At 42.2% G+C, this 22,703-nt stretch overlaps 1 protein-coding gene across 9 annotated transcripts in view; it reads left to right on the forward strand.

Annotated features, from left to right (window-relative positions):
* The window catches only part of LOC311104577 (RNA binding protein fox-1 homolog 2-like), a 38,192-nt gene extending 17,481 nt beyond the window's left edge, over window positions 1-20,711 (forward strand). For 2 of the 9 annotated variants that reach the window (XM_084146447.1, XM_084146451.1), the window contains 11 exons: window positions 4,060-4,257; window positions 4,477-4,650; window positions 5,076-5,129; window positions 5,705-5,797; window positions 15,946-16,033; window positions 16,158-16,214; window positions 16,354-16,498; window positions 17,380-17,425; window positions 18,998-19,086; window positions 19,367-19,505; window positions 19,634-20,711. In XM_084146447.1, the coding sequence (XP_084002573.1) occupies window positions 4,060-4,257; window positions 4,477-4,650; window positions 5,076-5,129; window positions 5,705-5,797; window positions 15,946-16,033; window positions 16,158-16,214; window positions 16,354-16,498; window positions 17,380-17,425; window positions 18,998-19,086; window positions 19,367-19,505; window positions 19,634-19,678 (1,128 nt within the window). In that variant the 3' untranslated portion in view covers window positions 19,679-20,711. Of the gene's footprint in view, window positions 1-1,482; window positions 2,000-4,059; window positions 4,258-4,476; window positions 4,651-5,075; window positions 5,130-5,704; window positions 5,798-15,945; window positions 16,034-16,157; window positions 16,215-16,353; window positions 16,499-17,379; window positions 17,426-18,997; window positions 19,087-19,366; window positions 19,506-19,633 lie in introns of those variants that run through there. The other 7 variants (XM_084146449.1, XM_084146454.1, XM_084146448.1 and 4 more) reach the window with 5 other exon arrangements.
* The last annotated feature ends 1,992 nt before the right edge of the window (window positions 20,712-22,703 follow it).

Genomic DNA, 22,703 nt, shown 5'->3' on the forward strand with positions numbered 1-22,703 from the left:
ATGAGGTTAAGAAAATGCCTTATTTTAGATTACATTTCTTCATTATAACCCAGATTAAAGTGTATGCTTGTGAGTGTGTTAGTGTTATAAATGCTGTGTTTGCTACCCCATCAATTGAACTTACAGCTTTGCTATGATGCAACCAAGCAAAGTGCAAACACAGCAACCAACAGTATGAGTGCCGGGTTCTGAGAAATGGTGTGATGGAGGTGTATTTTGCTGCATCACCTCCATTACTGCAGCCACCCTGCTTGGTTTAGAAAGGGAGCCCCACCCAAGCGTGCGCCCCCAGGGGTAAGAGACTTACCTGCTGCTTCACATTTGCACCAACCAAACTGCTGCAGAACTGGCAGACAGTATTGCAGCACTAATGCACTCTGAGACATCCGTCTCCACTACAGGCTTACTGCTCCTCACTCTGCCCATCTATCTAAACCTGCAGTATTGACAATCCAGCTGGCTCAAGGGACATGCAGAACAGCATTGAGCTTTGAATAGACAGCACAGCAAGTATGTTAATTTGCACACATGCACTATTGTGACTGACAGAAACAATGGCCAGTTCTGCTGCAGTGCAGTGTTGAGTCTCAGAGGCTCCTTAAGCCCCTTCCCCCACTATCGGCTGACGGAGCTGGTTCAGTTCAATGGACACATGGCGCAGCAGCGTTTATTCTCTTGTCTTCTTCTCTGGGCTGAAAGAGAGGCAATCCTCACTAGTGTTGGTGGCTGACTCAATCAAATATTGTGGGGAACAGCAATTGGGCATGGATGTTAATCCTCCCAAATACACTAATTCATCCCCCTACAGCAGGCTATGTCTTAGGGTGCTGGGTTGTTTCGCTCTGCAATTAGCTGCATAGAGCAGCGTTTCAAAGACAGACTGAAGGATTAGGAGGGTCATGTCAGTGAACTTGGCAAAGGTTAAGTGTCAGGGATGAGGTTTGCTGCTCCACCATACCATACCAGACATCTTTCAGAGTTTTGGGACTGTGTATGGCCACCATGGTGTTGGAGCCGTAGTAGACATGGCTCACGTTGTGCAGTCTGTAGGAGTATATAATGGAGAGGCTGCTGAGGGAAGTCTTTAAAGGTGTCCTGTGAGACTGGTCCAGCCAGGCTTTCAGAATCAGAGTGTGGTATGACTGAACATCCAACTGGCCTTGCATGGTCCCATCCTTCATGGCCAACAACAACCTCTGATCTATTTGATACATTTATGTCAGTGAATACAATAGCCTATACTACCGCCAGACCTTTAGAAACTGATCAACTATTTTGTTAAGAGTCCAATGCTCTGTTACCCTTAAATGAATTGCCATGTGTTATTTTGCTTGTGGTGCCTGTAGGGTTTAAGCCAATTAGCTGTTAATGTACCGCGGAGGGATAGGCTGTATATAATGCATTGTGATTTTCATTGGTTGACAACCCTGAAGGAGTGACAGGGTTTCAGCACATAGGCACCCTTACATGGAGATGGGAGGAGCTACAGCGCTATGCTTGACTGGCTCTTGGGCTCCATGGGTCACGTTTCGTAGCGGCGGTGGCTTTGACTGACTTGGGGGGGCAGAGGTAGAAACCCTCGTCTGGATTTCATCAAGCGAGGAGGGTGAAGAAGCAGAGGAAAAAGGAGAGGGAAAGCATATCTACTTCTCCAGCTGCAGAAAAAGGAAGAGGAGCGTACTACTGCATTGGAGAGAAAGGGGGAAAGAGGCGGCATATTTAATGAAAAGCAATGCGTCACAGTAGGCGATAGATTAATAGTGGTCATTCAGTTATTCTGCCATGATAAACGGATTGGGATTAGACTAACTAACTGGTTAAAGAGATTACTGTAGTCTACTAACGCTCTTCACTGACTGTGTCCTGTGCAATTTAATTCTAATTATTTTATTACGCTGCAATCACTGCACACATATTCGCTGAATATTTTGACCCACATTGCAAGCCCTCTCTCTCCCCCCGGTCCTCTTGGTGTATGGAAAAACCTATGGTGTCTCAGGTAACACTTCTGTACTACCGCCACTGTGCGTGAAGAGAAAGAGGGATGCAGAGTTTAGCCTGTCGTAATTCAGATGGTGCATTTAATATTGTGTTATATACGTTTATGCAGAAGAGTAATTCTGAAGTTATTTTGAAAGGGTACCTTGTGGTCAAATGAGATTAGTTATGCTTAGACTATTTTATATTAATTCCTGCATTGCTTTTGAACATCACCTAGTGGCTTACTAGTGAGTTATGATATGCTGTATTGTATACAGATATACATATTTGTGAAATATTATACAATTGACTGTACAACCCCCTCGGTCTCCTGAAATTTGTAAACAATTTGATAATTCAGTTTCAGTTTTTAATACAGTGTTTTTCCAGATATTATTTTATCCTTTCCTTTTTGCAACACAGCATGACTCCCTTTTATAATACCGTCTCCCTCCTTTCTCTCTCTCCCTCCTCTCCTGCTCTGTGTGTGAGATACAGCCATTTAGGGCAGTGTTACTGTTACCTCTCAGTCAGTGTGGCAGGAATGTCCAGTTGACAAATGTGTTGAGTGCTACCAGGCCCCAGCCAGTACCTTCTCCTACTATTTAGCTTTGTCCATCCATCAGTGGATACCAGTGAGTAGCCTAAATATCCATTCCAGTACTCACATGATCGAGATACTGTACTGCTAGAAACACCCACTACTCTTCCACCCCACCCCCATCCTCTGAGCCTCCAACACAGATTTGGATTTGGTCCCTGTGACTCAGACAATGAGAAGCACCCTTTACTGGCTTGTTACAGGCTTGTGCATGTTTATGGATGACATGTCTTTACAGGAGGAAGGAGTCTTTAATTCCCTACATTTAACCTATTTGGAATCCTCCTTCATTTAATCATCCTCCCCGTTTTATGCAGGATTGTGGCGTTTGTGCTATTGTTATTATTAAGTTATTGGCATTGCAATGAATGCAGTATGCAATCAGCCTCATACGCGATTAATATGAACTGGAATACATAAGAAGTGGCTGGTGGAATATAGGAGTAGAACAGTTTTTCCATCCTGTTCTGAATTAAATCTACTTTTGTTGCACTCGTTATCTTAGAGGCACAGAACCGAAAGTTCACTCCTCCTTATCTAGTAAAGGGGATTTAACAGTAGCTGGGACGGTTCTTTCCACTGTCGTTTCAAGATGAGAAGTCTGCAGTCTCTGGGATTAGTGAATCCTCATTTACTTTACTGCACCGCAACTTAGTTTCCCTGGTAATTAAAAAGGCTGTCTGGAGCCTGGGTGTCGCCTCGCCTAGGCCTGGCTGACTGACTGACTGGCCTGTTTTAATGGTATTGGATGCTGTCATCATGCCTGGAAGGCCACGAAGCAGTTTCATGGCCCGAAACAAAATGGCGCTACCCCCCCCCCCCCCCCACTCCCACTCCTACTCCTGCCTCCCTACAGGCTTTTACTGAGCTCTTTCTGAGCACAGTTGGGGTGCTTTTGAAGTTATTACAGGATGTCCTTGAGTGTGTGACTGAAGAGTGCTATATCACAGTGTCACCATACCATACCACAACACATAACTGACACCTTTTTTTAAATCGTGACCGGCCAACGCTACAATCCATTACCGTGCTTATCATGAAGACAGCATAGTAACAGTGCTGTGGCAATGGCCTGGAGCTGTCTCCCAACTCAACTGCTTATGATATGAATTCATATCAAGTGTAACTAAATAGGATAGCAGTATCTGTTTTCACAGGGTATAACAGGTAAAAAATTTTGTAAATATTGTCTGGATATGTGTGTACATGGATAGTTAGCATGTTTGTGTAGCAGTGTGTGTGTGTGTGTATCAGATTTTGTGACTGTCAATAATAGATGTGGTTGCAGTGAATATTTAATGGTAGGCTGACTGAAACGCTCTTCTGTCAGAGATATGTAGAGAGAGACGGAGTAGGAGGGAGGGTGAAATTTAAGCTGTGTTTTTAACCCTCGTTCTAGTCTCTCTCCCTGCCCCCATCTGCACGGCACAGTACAGTCATGCCTACCAGTATTAACCCTGTCTTCTCCTCTCCTTCAGGGTTCTCAAGATTCAACGGGGGGCCAGGAGGGGCTGGTGCCCCCGCCCTTCTCAGCGTTCCCTCCACCACCCCCTCCGCAGAACGGCCTGGGGACAGAGTTTGGCGGTGCTTTGTTTGGTGCAGGTGGGCAGGGGCCATCGGATTCAGGGGCTGGAACAAATGGCTCAGCCACCACTCCCAACGTCTTACCCACCCCGGTGAGTGTTATGGTTGGTTTTGTTGTTAGGCTCACTCTCAGCATTTGTCCCGACAATGCTTGAGAGTACTCGGTTCATTCCATTTATCAGCCTCTCTCTCTCCTTTTCTCTCTTTTTCTCTCTTTTTCTCTCTCTCTCTCTCTCTCTCTCTCTCTCTCTCTCTCTCTCTCTCTCTCTCTCTCTCTCTCTCTCTCTCTCTCTTTCTCTCCCCCCCCCCAGCAGATAGAGGTGTCCCCAGGACAGGTAGATGGAGTGGGGCAGTGCGTGGCAGTAGAATTAGCAGGAGGAGTATCCGGTGCTGACGCCTCAGAGGCCAAAGGAACCCCAAAACGACTTCACGTCTCCAACATCCCCTTCCGCTTCCGAGACCCTGACCTCAGGCAGATGTTTGGGGTAAGAATCTGGGAACTTCCTTGTTGTCCTTTGAGATGAGGATTATATCAGTATAACTAACCCACCTGTTGTTTAATTGATGGTTGGTGTCAGAGTGGGTGTTGAGAAGAACAAAGGGCCAGGCAGTCACAAAGGGAGGAACACTCATATTCTTTGATTTGCTCTATCACAGGGCCATGAGAGCCATAGAGAGGTAGTCAGTAGTTAGTGAATGATTGAGGAAAGGAAGGCATTAGTAACTTGTTAAAGGGATAGAAATGGAGACAATAGAAGGTAGGTGCAATTTGATTGAGAGTTTATTTTGGTACAATACTGCCTCCTAGTGTGCTGCAGGTTTAGTTCACCCCTGATTGTTAATTAATTAAACAGAGTATATAATGCAATTTTGGTTTGTATCCTAAATTCTTGTGTTTGTTGATTTTCAGCAATTTGGGAAGATTATTGATGTTGAGATCATTTTCAATGAGAGGGGCTCAAAGGTGAGTGAGATGGTAACATGTCCTCAGTCCCACCACTGGGGAAATTATTATGATGAAAAAGTCAAATGTAACTTTACAGGACTGTGTCTAAATGATACATTTTCTACACTGCACTGTGTCTTACTGACCTGCACTGATAGTATAAACAACGGGTAGTATTATGGGTAAAAATAACACTCCAGGCCGCTGTTGAACATCTAAAACTAGATTGAAAGTATGTCGAAATTATAATGGACTTATATATTTTCTAATAACTGCCCTTTTTCTGGCCTGCAAATTGATTTTGACAAGCAAATTGGTTACAAGAAAGTCTGTGCGGCCTTCCGTTGAATTTCGAAATTCCATTTGCCCAACCCTTCACTAATCAGTAACCACTGTATCAGTTCTAGAACAAACAACTGTATAAACCAGTGATTACAACTGTATACCTGTTCAGTAAATGTGTAATGAAATGAGTGAAACTTGCTAACTCAAAGGGCTTTGATTTTCTCTAAAACAACCAGTATGTTTCTTCCACCTCTCTCCTTACGGTGTCTTTGTGGTGCTCCTCTTTCCCCTCTGTCTGTCTACCCCAGGGCTTTGGCTTCGTCACGTTTGAGACCAGCGCCGACGCGGAGAAAGCCCGGGAAAGGCTTCACGGCACGCTAGTGGAAGGTCGCAAGATAGAGGTAATTTAACCCATCTCCTCCTACTGCCATTGTTCCTCTGCCTGTACACTGATTCCGCTAGCTGCCATCCTTTTACACTGACATGCTCTGATGTGGTCTCTGCTGGTACCCCCAGATGGTTTGCTGCCGTTTAATTTTTTTGGGGGTTTGTCTTGTTCCCTGGTTCATTTGGGGCGTGGGGAGAGTTGGGACACCTCAAGGCATGCTGGGAAGTTTCCTCTCTCTGCATCGTTTAGGTCTCAGTTCTGTCTTGCACCATTTCTTATTTCTTATTATAGCTTCCACTGCCTTTGATTTCAAAATACAATCTAAATAATCTTTCTCTGTTGCTGGAACCGCGGGACATTAGGAGAACATGATAAGACGATGATGCATGGCCGATTGTAGCCGGGTTGCTCATATCTTAGTCCCTAATCTAGAATGTTCCTTTTTTTCCCGTGCTGCAAAGTGGTTGTGACAAGCTTATGGCGCCTGGCCTCCAGCATGCAGCACAATGCATGCACTCCTCTACTCTCCATCTGTAAAATAACTACGGCATATATTTGATATTAAGCTCCGTCCTTTCACAATTATATTTGTAATGAAAGTGTGGCTCGTATGTGATTGTTTCAGGGTTGGGGAGAAGCTGAGAAGATGCATGTTTTTCTTTGAAATATTGTCAGTTTGCGTGCCAGTGCTATCCTACCCATCTCTGGAGCAGATCTATTATAAGCCAGGTTCTTAGCCAATCACAATTCTGCATGGGCTCCTGCCTCCTTGCTGTGGGAGTTGTGTCCTGCATGATGGTGATGGCTGGTCCCGCCTGGGATTCATCTGCAACTCTCCAACATCTGGTTCTGAATGACACCTGCATCCAATGGTCTATAAGCCCTAAACTTCACCTTCAGTCAATCAGCAAGTTGAATGGATACTGATGGAGCCCAATGAAAACCTGCATCAGTTAAACTTATATAAATCAACAACCTATTTGTTTGGCCCTGGTAGTTCTGTAACTTCTGTCTCTGTAGTCTTTGTAGTATCTTCTTGTTTCATGCATGATCTTTATCACTTTAATTGTAGGGCAGTTTCCCTCACTCTTCTTCACTTTTTATCATTGCTGCATGTGTGACAGTAGTTGTACTATCTGACGCTGTGGCCAGTCCTTTGTAAACTGCATGGGTCAACAGGAGTGTCTGTCATCAGGTTTGTCTGTGTTTGACTAGTGCATGGGTTAGAACAGCCGTACAGACTAAGGCCAAATAAAGGTTGTTCTGTATTTATACGCTCATTCAACACCGAAGGAAAAGCCCAGCATTCCTTTGAGCCAATGCTATGTGACGGTTCTTCTTTCTCCTAGAAGTTGTTTGCAACCCTAGCTTAGTCATTGGTCATACAATTTCAATAGTTTTTTTAAACAATTGCCGTTATTCTAACAGATGTGAAGATACTAATTAAAAACTGGCTAAGCTTAGAGGCAATGTTCTGACATAGGGAATGTTGGAATGGGGAATGGTCAGTTTTAGTGGCCCCGTACTAGGCTAGGATTAGATTACACTTTGTTTTGCTTAGGAAACTCTGAAAGATATGCCATGGTAGTATTTTACCAGATAGTTTTTGAAATCAGGAGTGTGAAAATTCTCTGTTTGCTATCCTTTTGCATGGGATTTATTGGAAGTATGTGTGCATGATAATACTATGGTGTTCTAACATGGATGTCAATGCGGCACTAGTGCGGACAGTCTGATTTCTTGCATGTCGTTTATATCGGCTATTTTGTTAAGACTTTTACATGATTTTGGTGATAGTGATGTGGACTTTTGGTTGTTTGGCATGACGTGTTCTGAAAGTTGAAAATGCCTTGCTACTTTTATGAAGGTCTGTCCATCCATAAAACAAAAAAAGGCAATAGTTGTTGATTGGATTGAAGGATTTATTTCATGTTGTTGACTGAAGTCTGTCAGTGCATGGGAATCTGTAGTGGTTTTTCTCCTAGCTAGTTAGTTTGGAATCCTAAGTGTGCATGGCTATTGGTTCTACATAGAGTGTAGTATTGATCTCTGCAGTGACCTATTATATTACATCGAAGTGTACTTCTTTTTGTCTGGAATAAAACTCTGCGCTTTGAAGAAGTCAGTTTCCCGTGCGCGTCCAGTGTACCCATGTAAGTGGTCCAATTCACTAGTCTTCCTGCTGTTTGTGTCTCCACTCCACTACTCTGTGTCTAAGTCTGCACACACACCATGCATCTCCTCCATCAGTCTGTGTTTGTGTGTGTGTCCTCCTCATATCAAAGGGTATTCCACAAAAAGCACTCTAACTAAAGACATTGACATCACACCCCATAGACATTTAATCAATTTTCAGGCAGTGACAATTATATGCCATCAAGCAACTCATCACACTGATGTTTTGAAAGTGACATTTAAGACATTTGACTGTGGGATACCCCGACATTTGACGGATTAAGCCCTTTAAGTCTTTTCACTGTGCTGTCACACCACATTTCCCACCCTGAAGTACTGTAGTAGTAAGTGTATTGAACGTGTAGGTGTCTCTCTCACCCTGAAGCATGCCGCTCTTGTTGACGTGTTGGTGTGATGGGAAGTGATTACTCCGTGGCGCAGAGTTTTAGACAGACATTAGATGCAGTAGAATATGAAGGTGTAGACTATCACCCAAGTAGTGGTAATAATGAGAACGAGCGACGTCTCGTCCCCTGGTGCTCTTGAGTCTGCATGCATCTCATCAGACACAGGGTCTTAGAGAGGAGAGCTCCTCACTCCGAGACCAACCATATCACCACTGCATGAGCCTGAGTCTCAGACTAAAGAGAGAAATGAGCGTGATAAGTACTGACTTACTGGTGCTGTTCATCTGATCCTGCATGGCTGATCCGTTCTCAATCAGTGATAGATGTACGCTACACTACTGCGGGTGGCAAACCGCTCACAGCCTCCATTTGAATACGTTTTGTCAGTCTTTTAAAGAAAAGGGTTATGTTCTTCAAGAAAACCAATCAGACTTGACGTTTAATCCTGACATTCTACCTCGGTGTCAACCTAATTGAAAAGGCATTGATTTGAATCTTTTTTCAACACCAGGTCTTTTAATTGAGCTTTAGATGTGAATTGGCTCAAATCAAAAGAAGGCTGTGATCACTCTGCGCTCCAGAAGTGTATTACTGCTCGAAATGGGCTGTTTGTGATCAACTGGGCTTAGCTTTGGATTTAGTCATGGTTGTTGTTTGTTTCAGATACTTTGCATGATTGACAGAGAAAAAGGGGTGAACCTGTGAATGGATTGGTGTGGTTGTATGTGTGTGTGTGTTGATGTGAGAGCAGGGCAAAAGGAAAGGGGACAGGGAGTATGAACTGTTCCCTTTCCACTCCTCTCTCTTTCTCCCAGACCACAGGCTTCTCTCTCTCTCTCTCTCTCTCTCTCTCTCTCTCTCTCTCTCTCTCTCTCTCCCCATGCCAGTCGAGTTTGTCTTCCTTTGTTTCTCCACTGTTATGTGTTTCTCTGTGTGACACTCCCTGGTCCTCACCCTCTTGTCTTGTCTACGTGCCCCTGTGTGTGTAATACCTCTCATTGTATTTCTTTTCACGTGTTATATTTTAGTCTTTAGTCCCTTACCCCCATCCTCTCTTTTTTTCTAGTTATTTTGTTGTTATTCATGGTGGAGCTAAATGTTCCAAAGTATTAAAAAAAAAATACAATTACCCCCCTCTGCGGATCAAAATATGAATCCTGCCCACGTCGCCTTTTACTAAGAATCATTTTACGCTACATTTCACTTAAGTATTTATACTGTCACTCTTGACCGTGGGAGACCTATTTTCAGACGCAATTAAGCCAATCTCTTAATACGAAAGTGGTCGACCTGGTTTTTGAGTCTCTTACTCCTCTCTTATGACCACTATAATTTGCATACGTTGAAAGAAGCACCCCTCCAGTCCGTCGATCTGTCTCTCTTCACAAGTAAATGAAAAGATGCTCATGCATTGAGCAGAAACTCATTTTAGATGATTTCTCTCTCACTTTCTCTCTTTCTCTCAAAAACTCTCACTGCTTTCAACTGTTATCCCCATTTTTATTTCACATTGGGGGGATTTTTCTTTTAATTTATTGGGTTGTTTGTTGGTTTATTTATTTGTTATTATATTCTTTCTGTTTCCCTGATGACTTCTATGTGTGTTGTCAGTCTCCACGGTAACCACTCGCGTGTCCTCACGCTGTTTCTTCGGCAACGGTAAGTTGTGTATAAATGACATAATCGCTGATCTGACCCCCACCCCACCCTTGAAAAAGGCATTAGATCCAAAATCACATATTGTTTTGAATATTTCTAAAGAAACCGTTAATTTGGCTAGTTCAAATCTGTCAATTAGCTTAGTGGTAGTAGATGCTGGGAGCAAGACGTACAGTAGTTGCATGCTTTAGTTATGTCCACAGCATCTTTGTATTGTATATTACAAATCAATCCAATGTATGGTAGCCTAGCTACAGCATAGCATTGTTCTGATCTCCCAGCTATCCAGAGGATAAATCCCTGTTATGATGGGGCCTGTATTGATAGGGAAGGTAGCAGTGATGAGACACACACACACACACCGACAGACACACACACACACCGACAGACACAGACACACACCGACAGACACAGACACACACCGACAGACACAGACACACACCGACAGACACAGACACACAGCCCATTGACAGCCTGGTCCAACTAGTAATAATAATGGATCCACCCCACACCCTCCCCCTCCCCTTCTCTCCTCTCATTAACACCTCCCCGGGAATGTCCAAGTTTAATCATCCTCCTCTTTGCAATGACATGGCTGACCAGAACCCATTTGATTAATTCTTCATTATATGTATATTTTTCCTAATTAATTGTAATCACCAGTAATGACAATAACCCATGGCTCTCTGGGAGGCTCCTGTTCAATTGTGTTATCATCCCTTCAGCTGCTTCAGTCAATGTTAGTTAAGGGGAAAATAAATATTTTGAGAGTAACTTTTCTTTGTCTCCAGTATTGGGTGGGTTTCAGATTCATGGGAGGGCCTGTGTCAAGTGTAAATGTGCAATAGGCCGAAATCGCTTCGCCATTTCCTGGTTGAAAAAATTCCAATAGTTAGCCTAATTTCAGTTTGTGACAAACAAGCGATCTATAGTGTAGAGAATCATTGTACCATCTAAATATATTTTCAATAACGAAAATATATTGTATTTTCAGCTGTTTGAAGCTGGTGTACAAAACTGAAAGTAAAAGACTCAAACTAAACTTAAGAACGGAAGCATAGAAATAGCGTACATGGAACAGATCTACCGCTTCTTAGACTTTCTTTCAATGAGAATGACAGATCTATAACTCACATTTCTATGTGAATTTGGTCGGGTCCCCAAAAAGTTACATATTGAAGCTTTAAATCCTAATGCACAACATGTGGCTCTTCTGCTTTCAGGCACACATAGAAAGTAGCACAGAAATTACAGTTACCATTTTCAAACAGGACCCATCATTTATGCTGATGGGAAAGTACAATAATTTATCAGTTGAACTTGTACTTGCACATAGTCCAATAGGGAGTGGCAGTAGAATGAAATCCATCTCAGTTTGTGCAAGCCGTAAGATTCCCTGTTGAAAAGTGTTGGGGTGACAATTTTTGCATAGAATTAGAATGCTAGAATGGTAATTCTCACTCGCATGGTGGTGGAGGACATGTTTAGAACACTGCATTGCTTCCTACAACATGGTGTGTTTTTCCATAGAGATCTTATTAAATTACTAGAGGGGCTATTTCATAAGCCCTCAAAGTTCCAGAATGGGGTTAAAATTGCAGCCATATTGGTTAGGGAGAAATCCAAACCAGTCTAATTGGAATTAATGGCTGTAGAGGCATAATCCAGATTTTACTTATGTAGGAAAGTTAAAGTAAGGTATGTGATAAATCATAAATGGTGTAATCAAATTATTGTCAACCTAAAATATTGTGATATAATTATAAATACAGTTTAAAGGTATATACCAATTTTCTGTATAAATAGCCTCTAAAATATATGTAAACCATACATGGCAAAATTTTTGTTTTCATGGGAAGTTGAGTTTCATTATATGATATAATATCAGTATTTGTTGCATTTACAACTTGTCTAAGTCCTATCATCAACTAATTTCAGCCAGTGTATGGCTGTGGATTGACTGCATTGTTCAAATGGAATGTTGGCATATTGGCAGTTACATTTTTTAAACCAATGGAAACATTCCTCTGAAACTGGCTGGCTTGCTAGCTAACAAACATACAGTGCAGATAAATTCTTCAAATTACTTATTTTACATCCGGGATGGGCAACTATGGTGGGGGCCACAAAAAATCAACTCATCATGAGGGGCTGCAGTTGCTCCAAGCTTTTGAGTTCATTTTGTGCAATTCTACAGTTCTACAAATGTTGCCATGGGGCATAGAGAAAATGTTGCTGTTTTAAAGCTAGTTTACTGCCATTCTAAAAAATGTGACATAGGGCGGAGAGAAGATTTTTCAAATTTTAGGACAAATGTAATGATTTTTCCCCCAGTTTTAGAGTTAATTACGTGCAATTCTACTCATTTTGCCTTGGGTCGGAGAGGACAATTAGCAGTTTTGCAGTTCATTTCCTGCAATCCTACACATTTTGCCATAGGGTGGAGAGAGATGTTGCAGTTTTTAATATATCTGAGTGAGACTGACTAACAAAATCAATGGGTGCCCCCCGGGCTCTAATTCGACCTTGATTACTACAAGTTTAGATAGCTGGCTGCTAGACTAACTTACCAATCTAAAAAATGTTAGCTGACATGGGCTAATTGAGTGACTATCAGTGACTGACATAACAAGATAAAAACAGTTGATGCACAACCAAATTTCGAAATTGCACCTTGTGTATTGCACTATTCTACTTCAACAGTAAGTTGAGACCCCGACTGAATTCCCCCCCCAAATAAATATCAGAGGGCCTTCAAAAGGGGGGCTGCGGCCGCTAGTTGCCCATCCCTGTTTTACATGATCTTATCACAGCACTGGCAAACCATGTTAGACCAACTCCCTGACCAAAATGGCTGACCTTTATCCCATCATAAAAAGATTAATGTCCATTCTAGTATTCTAATTCCTAATTCTATGTTTTTTTCTATGTTCTAAATATGAAAGTATACTGCGCTAAAGTGTATATGCTTATGTATTTCACGTTTTGAAACTTCAGGGAGAATCACTCATGGAAACCGAAACATTAAAACAGGGTCATAGGCATTTGTGGGCTTGGGTGGACACAGGCCTACCCACTGGGGAGCCAGGTCCTGCCAGGTCCACCCAATCAGATTGGATTGGCCCTGTTGGCCAATCCACATTTCTGCATGCCCACCTACCAATTTCTGGCTACGCCCCTGCATTAACAAAAGGTACAAGCTTTATGTCCATTAAGCAGTCAAAAATATATCTGTCACAGGAGTAAGTGAAATTGTAATTGTTTAGAAAGGATGGCTCATCCATCTGTCCATATTTTCTCTTCACAATGAAAAACTGTGTTAATCGTGTTGGTCCTCTTAAAGTTTGAGGATTTTTGAAGTTCAAATTGCGAGCAGTAGCAGGGAATCTTATGGAATGCACTTTAAGAGAATACTCAATCACTCTGTAGTGAGTGTAGTAGTCTATATTAATGGGATTAACAACAAGGACTTAAAAGCACACAGATGTAATTCTGTTCTGTAAATACCTTTGTAGAATAGCCTAATTTCTGAAAAGATATGGGGTTTAAATAATGATTTATATAAACACATTGGGTTTTTAACTCGGTGATCCTTTGGTCTGTCTTTTGCTGTCCTTTTATCTTCTTTGGTTTGGTTTTCCTTTATTGAATTGTGTGTGTATAGTAGTTTCTGTACTGGTCTTAGTTTGTGACACAGTAATAATGCCTGGCAGTGAATCATGTATTATTTGATTTCTCTTTTTTGGGGTATGAGGATTGTTCTTCTCTCTCTTCCCTTCATCCTTTGGTGCTCTGTCTCTCTGTCCCTCTATCCCTCCACATACAACTTAGGGAGATTTTTTGGAGAATGGTCACAGAATCTAATTGCTTTTTTTTGAATGACGCACCTTGGTATTTGTTATTTTTGTTTTTGAGAAAGTAATTGTTGATTTTTGTTGTTGTTGCTTATGTAGACAATGTCTCTCTCTTCCTTACACCATCTTTGTGTTTCCCTGTTTCTGTATGTGGACTGGCTCTGTATCTCTGTCTCTCTCTCTCACCTGCATCCCTCTCCTGAACTCCTTACCTGTCCCATCTGTCTCTGTATGTGTTTGATATGGGAGTGCTGCGATTGTTTTGATTGGTCTCTATGCTGCATCCGACGCTTGCTGATTGGCTGAATTACATTTTTTGGTTCTTTACTCTCACTCTTGGTCATGTGATGCGCCCATATTTGGCTGCGTATAATTTCTGTGTTATAAAATTATTTATTTTGTCCAACAAATGTTTTTTGCACCCCTCTTTCTCTCCCTCCTCCTTTTATGTATTGATGTTGATGTCTTTTTAGGTAAACCCCAACAAGTTTGGTTTAATTTGGGGGTGGTTTGGGTTACTTTGGTCCAGTTCTGTTAGTTCTGCTGGACTGCTGTGGGCTTGTGTCCTAAGTTGAGTGGTGGGATGGAATGGATGGGGTTGAATGTTTATTATTAACCCATGCAGATGTGTTTCTCACTTTGGTCTCTGTTTGATTTGCATGTCTACCTCTCTGTGAGATTGATCAAATTGCATTACCTCCCCTGGCATTGACATACACCACTAAATATACATAAGGAAATTGATCATTGCCCAGTTATCACACCCAAAATAGAGCTTTATAAGTGACCCGGATATGAATGCTGTGATGTAAAAAGATTATCAGCGTTAATCTGATTCATTAGGCTGATTTATTTGTTTTATTTTAGTGTCTTCCCTCACAGGGACAATTACGTCAGCTAATTGAATCACTCAAGGCTGACCATCTCATTTGCAATGAAGGAAAATTAGGTAAATCTAATTTCCATTTGAATCAGTGATAAAGAGTATGACTAGCGGGGTGTTGAAGGCGGCTAAATCTATAATGGCCTTCTAAATGGAACCTCATCACATAGAGCTCTCCAATTGGCCGATAGGTCATTAGTAGCTCACAACAAAGTTTGACATGGCGCAACGTCACACTCAAACTGCAATTGCACGGCACAACAGTCATTCTCATAAATCCCATCAAAGGAGATGGATAAAGATTAAGGGAGCCTAATATGGCCCTTTGAAGTTCAGTGAGGGGATAAGCCTAGCTAGCAGCCATCTTGGGCCTCCAACAGCCGGGTGCAGCACTAGACAGAAATGCCAGCCTTTGTTCACACACCTGCATACTACAAACACATATTATTATTCTCCTGCAGTGCCACGTATCCCAGCTCTTCTCCTTCACCTTATCTCTCTGTCTTCTTTTCTTCTCTTACCTATAGATCTCTCTCGCTCTCGCTCTCGCTCTCGCTCTCGCTCTCTCTCTCTCCTCTCACCGCTGGGCACAACCACTGGCTCTCAGTATAGCTAGTTGTCTCGAAACAATGAATCATCGATTACACTCCTCTTGGGCAGAACACTTTAATTGCATGACTAAGATTCCCCCTAACAACCCTCCACCAACTGATGTACACGCGTGCACACACACTCACATACACACCGTAAGGGAGAGCAGAGACTGCTTAATCATAACCGATGTTGTCAGCTGTCGTATAACTGGCTAGGAAGGAGGCAGCCTGGCAGGGATGAATTAACGATGTGATGCGTCAAACCCACCACCATATTGATGTGAATGATCCAGTGATGGTGAATGGGAGCAGACTGTAACTATGGCCTCCCTGTATGTGGACACACAATCACTATTTTATTGGCAAATGATGAAGATGGTGTTGTTAGACAGCAGGAGTGTTATTACCATTGTATTATTCACACATTCATTTTTAGGTATTGTTTATTTATGAATTGCTATCAACTGTAAATGTCTAATATTGGTCCACTTGTGTGATTTGTCTTTTATATCAGAGTGTTTATATGTGTTTCCTCCATTGAATAGAACAGGCCAAACGTTGTGCTCACTGTCCCTCCTCCCACTCCCCAGGTTAACAATGCCACGGCCAGGGTGATGACCAATAAGAAGATGGTCAGCCCCTACCCCAACGGAGAGGCCCTTAGCACCCTGCCATACGGTAACCAGATGCACACCGCTCCATTAGCCTCATTACGATCCATACAACACTTCAATACCCATCTTCCTGTGTATCCACTATCTATATGAAACCCTCCTGTTTCTGCCTCCTCTCTGCTTCTCAGCTGGGTGGAAGTTAAGCCCAATGGTGCAGGCTATGTACGGACCAGAGCTCTATGCAGGTAAACCTTGTCTTCCTCTTAGATTGCATGCCCTTTATTTCACCCAAATCCACTTGTCTTCATTTACACATTCCTAATTCATAGTGCCCCCCAGGCGTTGGATGTTCATTCTCTCTCTCTCTCCTTTCCTCTCCCTCAGTTCCAGGGTTCCCCTACCCGTCTGCGGCAGCGGCGGCCTCCACGGCAGCTGCGTTCCGTGGTGCCCACCTTAGGGGCCGGGGGAGGCCAGTGTACAGCGCCGTGCGTGCGGCAGTGCCGCAGCCTGCCCTCCCTGCCTACCCTGGGTAACAGATTCAACTACAGAATCCATCCTCTGAAAGGACACACATAAGATGACATATTTACACATTTCTATACATTCCTCAATAGTTTACTATAAATACCAATAAGCGTAATGTCATTAATTTGGTAGTATAGACACTCATACACAAACTCCCTCTGATGCAGAGCAGAACACTAATTTGATCCTGTGCGTCACGCTGCACAGAAAGACCAGACACATTTTTTTCATATTTTTCTATGTTCCAGTAATTCCGCAAGATTGTCTCATAGAGAAATTGTACTGTGTTGCATGTTGCTGGGCTTTGCCAATTGGTTAATGAGGATGCAATTGCTGTGATATTTTGGATTTTAAAAACTAGTGCTGTAGGAAATGCCTCTTCCGTATTTAATCCACTACTGCCTGTCTTCAAACAAACGACTGGCTGACTTGTCCTCTCTGTCTGTCAAGGACCTTTTCCTCATCAATGTAAATGAGCCTCCATTCCCTCTCCCTGGGGGATGCTGCTAGAGGATGGTACCCTATAGTACAGTCATGTTTATCATTACCACTTTGTTCAGCAGTAATGGAAGAAATTAATGGAAGTGGTATTTCCTCTGCATGCTGCATGTGTGTGAAATAACTTTTCTATCTCTCTCTCTCTCTCTTTGTGCGTTCACCTTTCCCCTCAATCATCTCACTGTTTACTTTCATCCACCCTGGCTTTCGTTCCTGCCACTCTGGTCTTGGACCATCTCACTGTACACACCGACCCTTCCATCTCCACTTCTCCTGTTCCTCCCTCCTTTGTCCCTCCCTCTCTCCTCCCTCCATCCCTCTCTTTCTGTCTGCCCTCTCTTCACCTGCAATCTCCTCTATCTGCCCCTATCTGACTTTCTCTCTCAGCGTGGTGTATCAGGATGGTGGGTTTTATGGAGCTGCAGACTTATACGTAAGTATATTCCCACTCCTCACTCTCCCTCACGACTCTCTCTCCTTTCTCTCTGTGCGTTTCTGCATGTGCATACGTAAATGCGCTGCACAGAGCTGCCCAAATGTGACTGAAAAAATCAACTGTTTCATGCACACAGCTCCTATATTGAATTATGCTAAGGGTAACACTCTTTATTTTACCAGTCCACCACTGCTTGGAATCACACCAGTGGGTCTGAGTTTCCCCAGAGGACAGACCGACTGTAACAGAGGATGTTGTAGTCTGGTGTTGTAACACGGGGTTCCAACATGGGTAGCCGGGCCGCTCTGTGTGCGCTTGTGTCAGGCCGCATGTCTGTCAGTGTGCGTGCGTCCAGGTTGACAATGGCTGTTTCTGTTCTCTCTATAGAATAGTGTTTCAGGACTCAGTCATTAGTAGCAGATTGGCTCAGGTAGGGTCAATTACCAAACACAGTGTGCATTTGTGTTATCCCTCTGGTGATTATGATCTTTTGATGTTGTTTTGTTTTGAAACGGTAACTTGCTTTTTTCATTTTCCTACTAACTCACTGACATCTGCACAGGTGGATTGTGGGGAAGGGGTTTGTTACTAAGCTACTAAACAGCGTGTGTTTTTTGGCAGTTTGTTCAAGGAGAACCTGGTCTCTGAAATTTAGACTGCTGACAGTGATAACATGAAAGACGGCAGTTGTATTTGTCCTTTAAGTCACTGGCAGAGAGCCTCTTATTTCATACAAACACCATTGTTCCCAGCACCATTTCTTATAATTGGAAGTTACCACAGCCATTATGCTGAGTAACATCCATAGCTGTAACAGGTACAGAGATGAGCTGGAAGATACTCTATCTGTGTAGCAGCAGTGCCCTATGGGGCTGAAATTAAAGATGAGGAGAACACAGTTTCTTATTACTAAAGCCTGTCCCCAACCCCTTCCCGGTCTCAACTCTGTCTGGAGCTACAATTACTGAAGCATGCTGATCAACGTCTGCATGCACTATAGGCATAGGCCTACCTTTCCCCTCTCCCCCTTATCTTCTCCCCCTCAGCCCCCCTCCCCCTGCCTCTGTCCTGTCACTAGTTGTACTGCAGGTTTCCAGGGGAATGCTGGGGGTTGTGTTCTGTATGATTAGGTCCAAATGCAGTGGTGTGTTCAAATAAGTTTGCGTTGAATAGGGGCATGCATGCTGTCTCAATGCCAGGAGGTGACACTGTGAGTGTGTTTGCGTGTGCCATCTCTATTTTCCCCCTCTTTCTTTGTCTATTATATGCATATGAGAGATCACAAAGATAATATGGATGATTCGTGTAAATGTTACTTATATCTTTCTCTATAATTCTGAATCTTTGATATGCTGCATTATTGACGATTGTCAACAACCTCCACTGTTTTTTATTTATTTTTATTTGTTGTTAATACTTCAATCTTTAACCACAAATGTTCTAAACTTGGTCGTTGTACTGTGTGATTCTTTAACTCACTCTGCACTTACACAACTCTGCCTCAGTAATAATCCTGTCTACCTCAGCTGTACTGTGGTGATAACCTCCATTTGTCCCTCTGTCTCCCAGGGAGGCTATCCTGCCGCTGCCTATCGCTTTGCTCAGCCTGCTGCTGTAACCGGGGCAACTGCTGCCGCTGCTGCCGCTTACAGTGACAGGTAAGAATAAGGACGTTCGTCTGAGGACTTGCATCCAAAACCAGCAGCCTCGAAATGCAATAATGTGACCAGACTTTTAAACAATAACATGCTAGGCTATGACTCACAGTATAAATTATTTAGTTGTGTTTTTTTTTGGTGGGTATTTATGATACACTTGATCTTACAAATATTTTGTTATGTGATTGTAATATCTCAGCCTATTCAGTGCAAGGTGTGTGTTATATTCTCACTAACTATGTGCAGCTAAAAGATGTGTGTTGGTATTCCCCTGGGACAGTTATGGACGAGTGTACACTACAGATCCCTACCACGCTCTAGGTCCTGCTGCTGCTGCCTATGGAGTCGGTGCCATGGTAAGAGCACCCCAACCTCAACACTACAACAACAGGCTGGAAACTGAATTATCTTCACTTTATGTAAATGTAGTTCTTTACTTCTTGCAAATCTTTTTCACTGCTGTCTGTTGTTTAAAAAAAAGACAGCTACATCCTCCTTTCCTTATTTCTAATTTCTCTTTCTCTCTCTCCCTTTCTCTTTGTTCCAGGCTAGTTTATATCGGGCTGGATACAGTAGGTTTGCTCCTTACTAAACAGCACTCGCACCATGGAATTCCATATTTCTGAACCTCTTCATTTGGAAAGAGCTCCCCTCCATTTTCTACGGGGTGGTAGTATAAACCCATGTGTTTTGGAAAAAGGTCATCCAATCAAGATAAACTCAACTGTAACTCGGCTTGCTTCAACTGTCACACTCACAGTGACATAGTAATGGACGAATGAAAACTGCCTGTGAATTTCAAGACTGGCAACAATGATTGAAGACAACTGTGGGAAGAACAAGAATGGTTACATAAAAAAACACTATTGGACGTGGATGGAGAAATTGCTGCCCACCAGTAACTTTTTACACTACAGCATTACAAACCTTTGCTCCTAATAGTCTGTGTGGTAATAATACCCAATGCCTATGTTACCAAATTTAATATGTACACATACAAAACTGTGCTCAGTGTGTTAGTTCAGCCTCAAAGTAGGCCATCTCTAGCCTGAAACCCTAGGTCCTTTATATGAAGCACTACATTGACAAAAACCTGCCCAGTGGAGGAATCACATCAGTTAAACACCTGGGCAAAGCAAGGAACACGTCCAAGTTCTTTTTTTCTTTTAAAGAACCTGTTCAACAAAAAGGTGAATGGCATGGAGAAATGCAAAAGTAGCGAAAAGTCCATAATCTGACGCAGTTAAATCTAGGTAACAGCTGTTGCTCTGAAAATGATTAGAGCAATCCAAACAGTCTACCATTACACCACCAACCCAACTGTAAAAGACAAAAAATAAGATAAACGGTGTGAAAATGACAAGGAAAAAGAAACAAAATGACTTGTTTTTGTTCTGCATTACCTCAGTTGTTATTTTCTTTAATTGTCTATGAAAAAGCATTATTATATAATGTGGATGCAATTAAATTACATCCACCATCATCATTTTCACATTTTCCAGTTGATTAATACTGTTATTGCTGGTCTATAAGTATTATGATTATTATTACTGTAGTTGCAACTATAATGACACAAGTGTTTCGATCTGTATCATGCATCCTTACTATTATATACCTACATTGTCTTCTTTTTTCCTTTTGAGAATATTGTACAACTCATGCCTGCTCAACACAACTCCTTATACATTTCTCTTTACTAGACTATATGACATTCCAGGTGTAGCATCACAATTGTGACTGAAAGGGGTAGAAACATTGAAAGTGTCTGGCCGTAGCTAACAAGCTGTATAAACCAGTCATGCAAGCTGGACCCAGCTATTCACAGATAAGAATGGACATCTTAGGGGTTTGTGGGAACAAACCAGATGGTAGGAAACATATGACAGTTACAAACACTACAAGTTGAGGTTACTTTTGGTTTCACCATTTTAAATATATTTTCTGTCAAATTGACACAAATACAGACACACGAGAAGTGAAACACCCTAATGTTCACCCAATGCAATCTTCCTCCCTCCTAAGTCTTTGGGAATGTTATAGTCCAGTATGTATTAAAGTCACTGCCTCAATGCTTCTTTAAGGTACAGGAAGTGACCAACAAAAATATATAAATAGTCTTTGACCTATTATGTATCTCCATATACTCTGAATATGTTATTATTGCTATTGTTTGTCATTTGGTTCCAAAGATTCTCTAAAAGCACACTTGTTGGTCAAGTGTACACACATTTATTATACTTTTTATGATTGTTGTTCTTGCTGTTATTTTAGCTTTTATTCTATTTTATGGTGGGTTCAAAGTGCACCCTTTCAGTTTGCTCATGGGGGTGTTTTAAAAGTACCCTGTCCTGGGAGATGTCATCTGAGAAGTGGAGAGAGAAGATGGGGGGCAAACATGAATTTATTTACATCTTATAGCAACAAATTAATAGACTTAAAATCACAAAAATAAATTTGGGAACTGGCAAAGTTGGCCTTTTAAAACGGGGCTGCTGAATGTGCCGAGGGGTTTGGATGAAGTGGTCCCAGGCAGATGAAAAGGCAGTGTAAAATGTTGGGTTAAATAGAACATTTAGGAGTCCACAGTAGACTTGAGAGGGGGATTTGACATTTTGATACAGAATAAATGTCAGATTAGATTGAATGTGATGGTGAAACAAAGCGTTCTATTCCACACAATTTTAAAGAGCCTCCCCAAGCCTCCTTTGTCCAATTGGGAGTGAGTGTGTAGTTCAGGGACAGTTCTAGGGTGGAGGACCCAGAGAGCTGAGCCATAAACCACCTGTTGACATGATGAGTACCATGTTACTAGCTGTTTTATCAGGGCTGAAATAGGAGAGGGACCAGGTGAAGGAGGGTGATACATACAGCTGCATTAGTTATTCTGTTGAGTATTTATGCCATGATATAATGAGAATAAGAATTTTGAACTTTTCTTAAAAAGTATTAAAAGTATCAGTATGCATGTTTTTGTGAGAAGGACAGGGTCAAAAGTCATTTCATTTGTTGCATGAATCAAACAATTTCTATGGAAAGGAGGTTATGTGAGATATGAAGGCAGGATTGAGAGGGGTCTCAACATAGTCCACTTTAGTTTGTTTGTAGCTAGGGGGAATAATGATATGTAAAACACTGCTTGTTTATGCCTGGGTTATCTATGTTCTTCTGTGGTCATGATATCATTTGAATTACCAGTTATATCTCTTAGTTCAATTTTAATGTGGAATGTTGAAACCCTGCAGTTTTTCTTTTGAAGTATGTTAAGTAAACCAATGACATTGTCCCACCATGCACACATCAGTTTAGCACAGACAGAACTAAGGTTGATGTTTCCAATGCGCTGCATTGTAGCACAAGACTGCTCTGGCACAGCAACTGACCATCCCTCCATAACCTTCCACTTGTTACCCAGCAGTGGCCCTCTCACGGCTGCTGAGATCACCTTAGACCCATCTGTGTCTGACTTACCCCTGCACTGTGCGGAAGTCAACCTAGTGGGAGTTGTTGGACAGGGATTTCATATGAGTTGGAATTGCATGTGACTTTTTTGTTTTCACATGTGCATTGCTAAGCTCATTGATCCAAGTGATATTTTTTTATTTTCTTCAACAAGTGAC

This window comes from Coregonus lavaretus (genome assembly GCF_964263955.1).
Source record: "Coregonus lavaretus genome assembly, chromosome: 2".
Classification (NCBI taxonomy): domain Eukaryota; kingdom Metazoa; phylum Chordata; class Actinopteri; order Salmoniformes; family Salmonidae; genus Coregonus; species Coregonus lavaretus.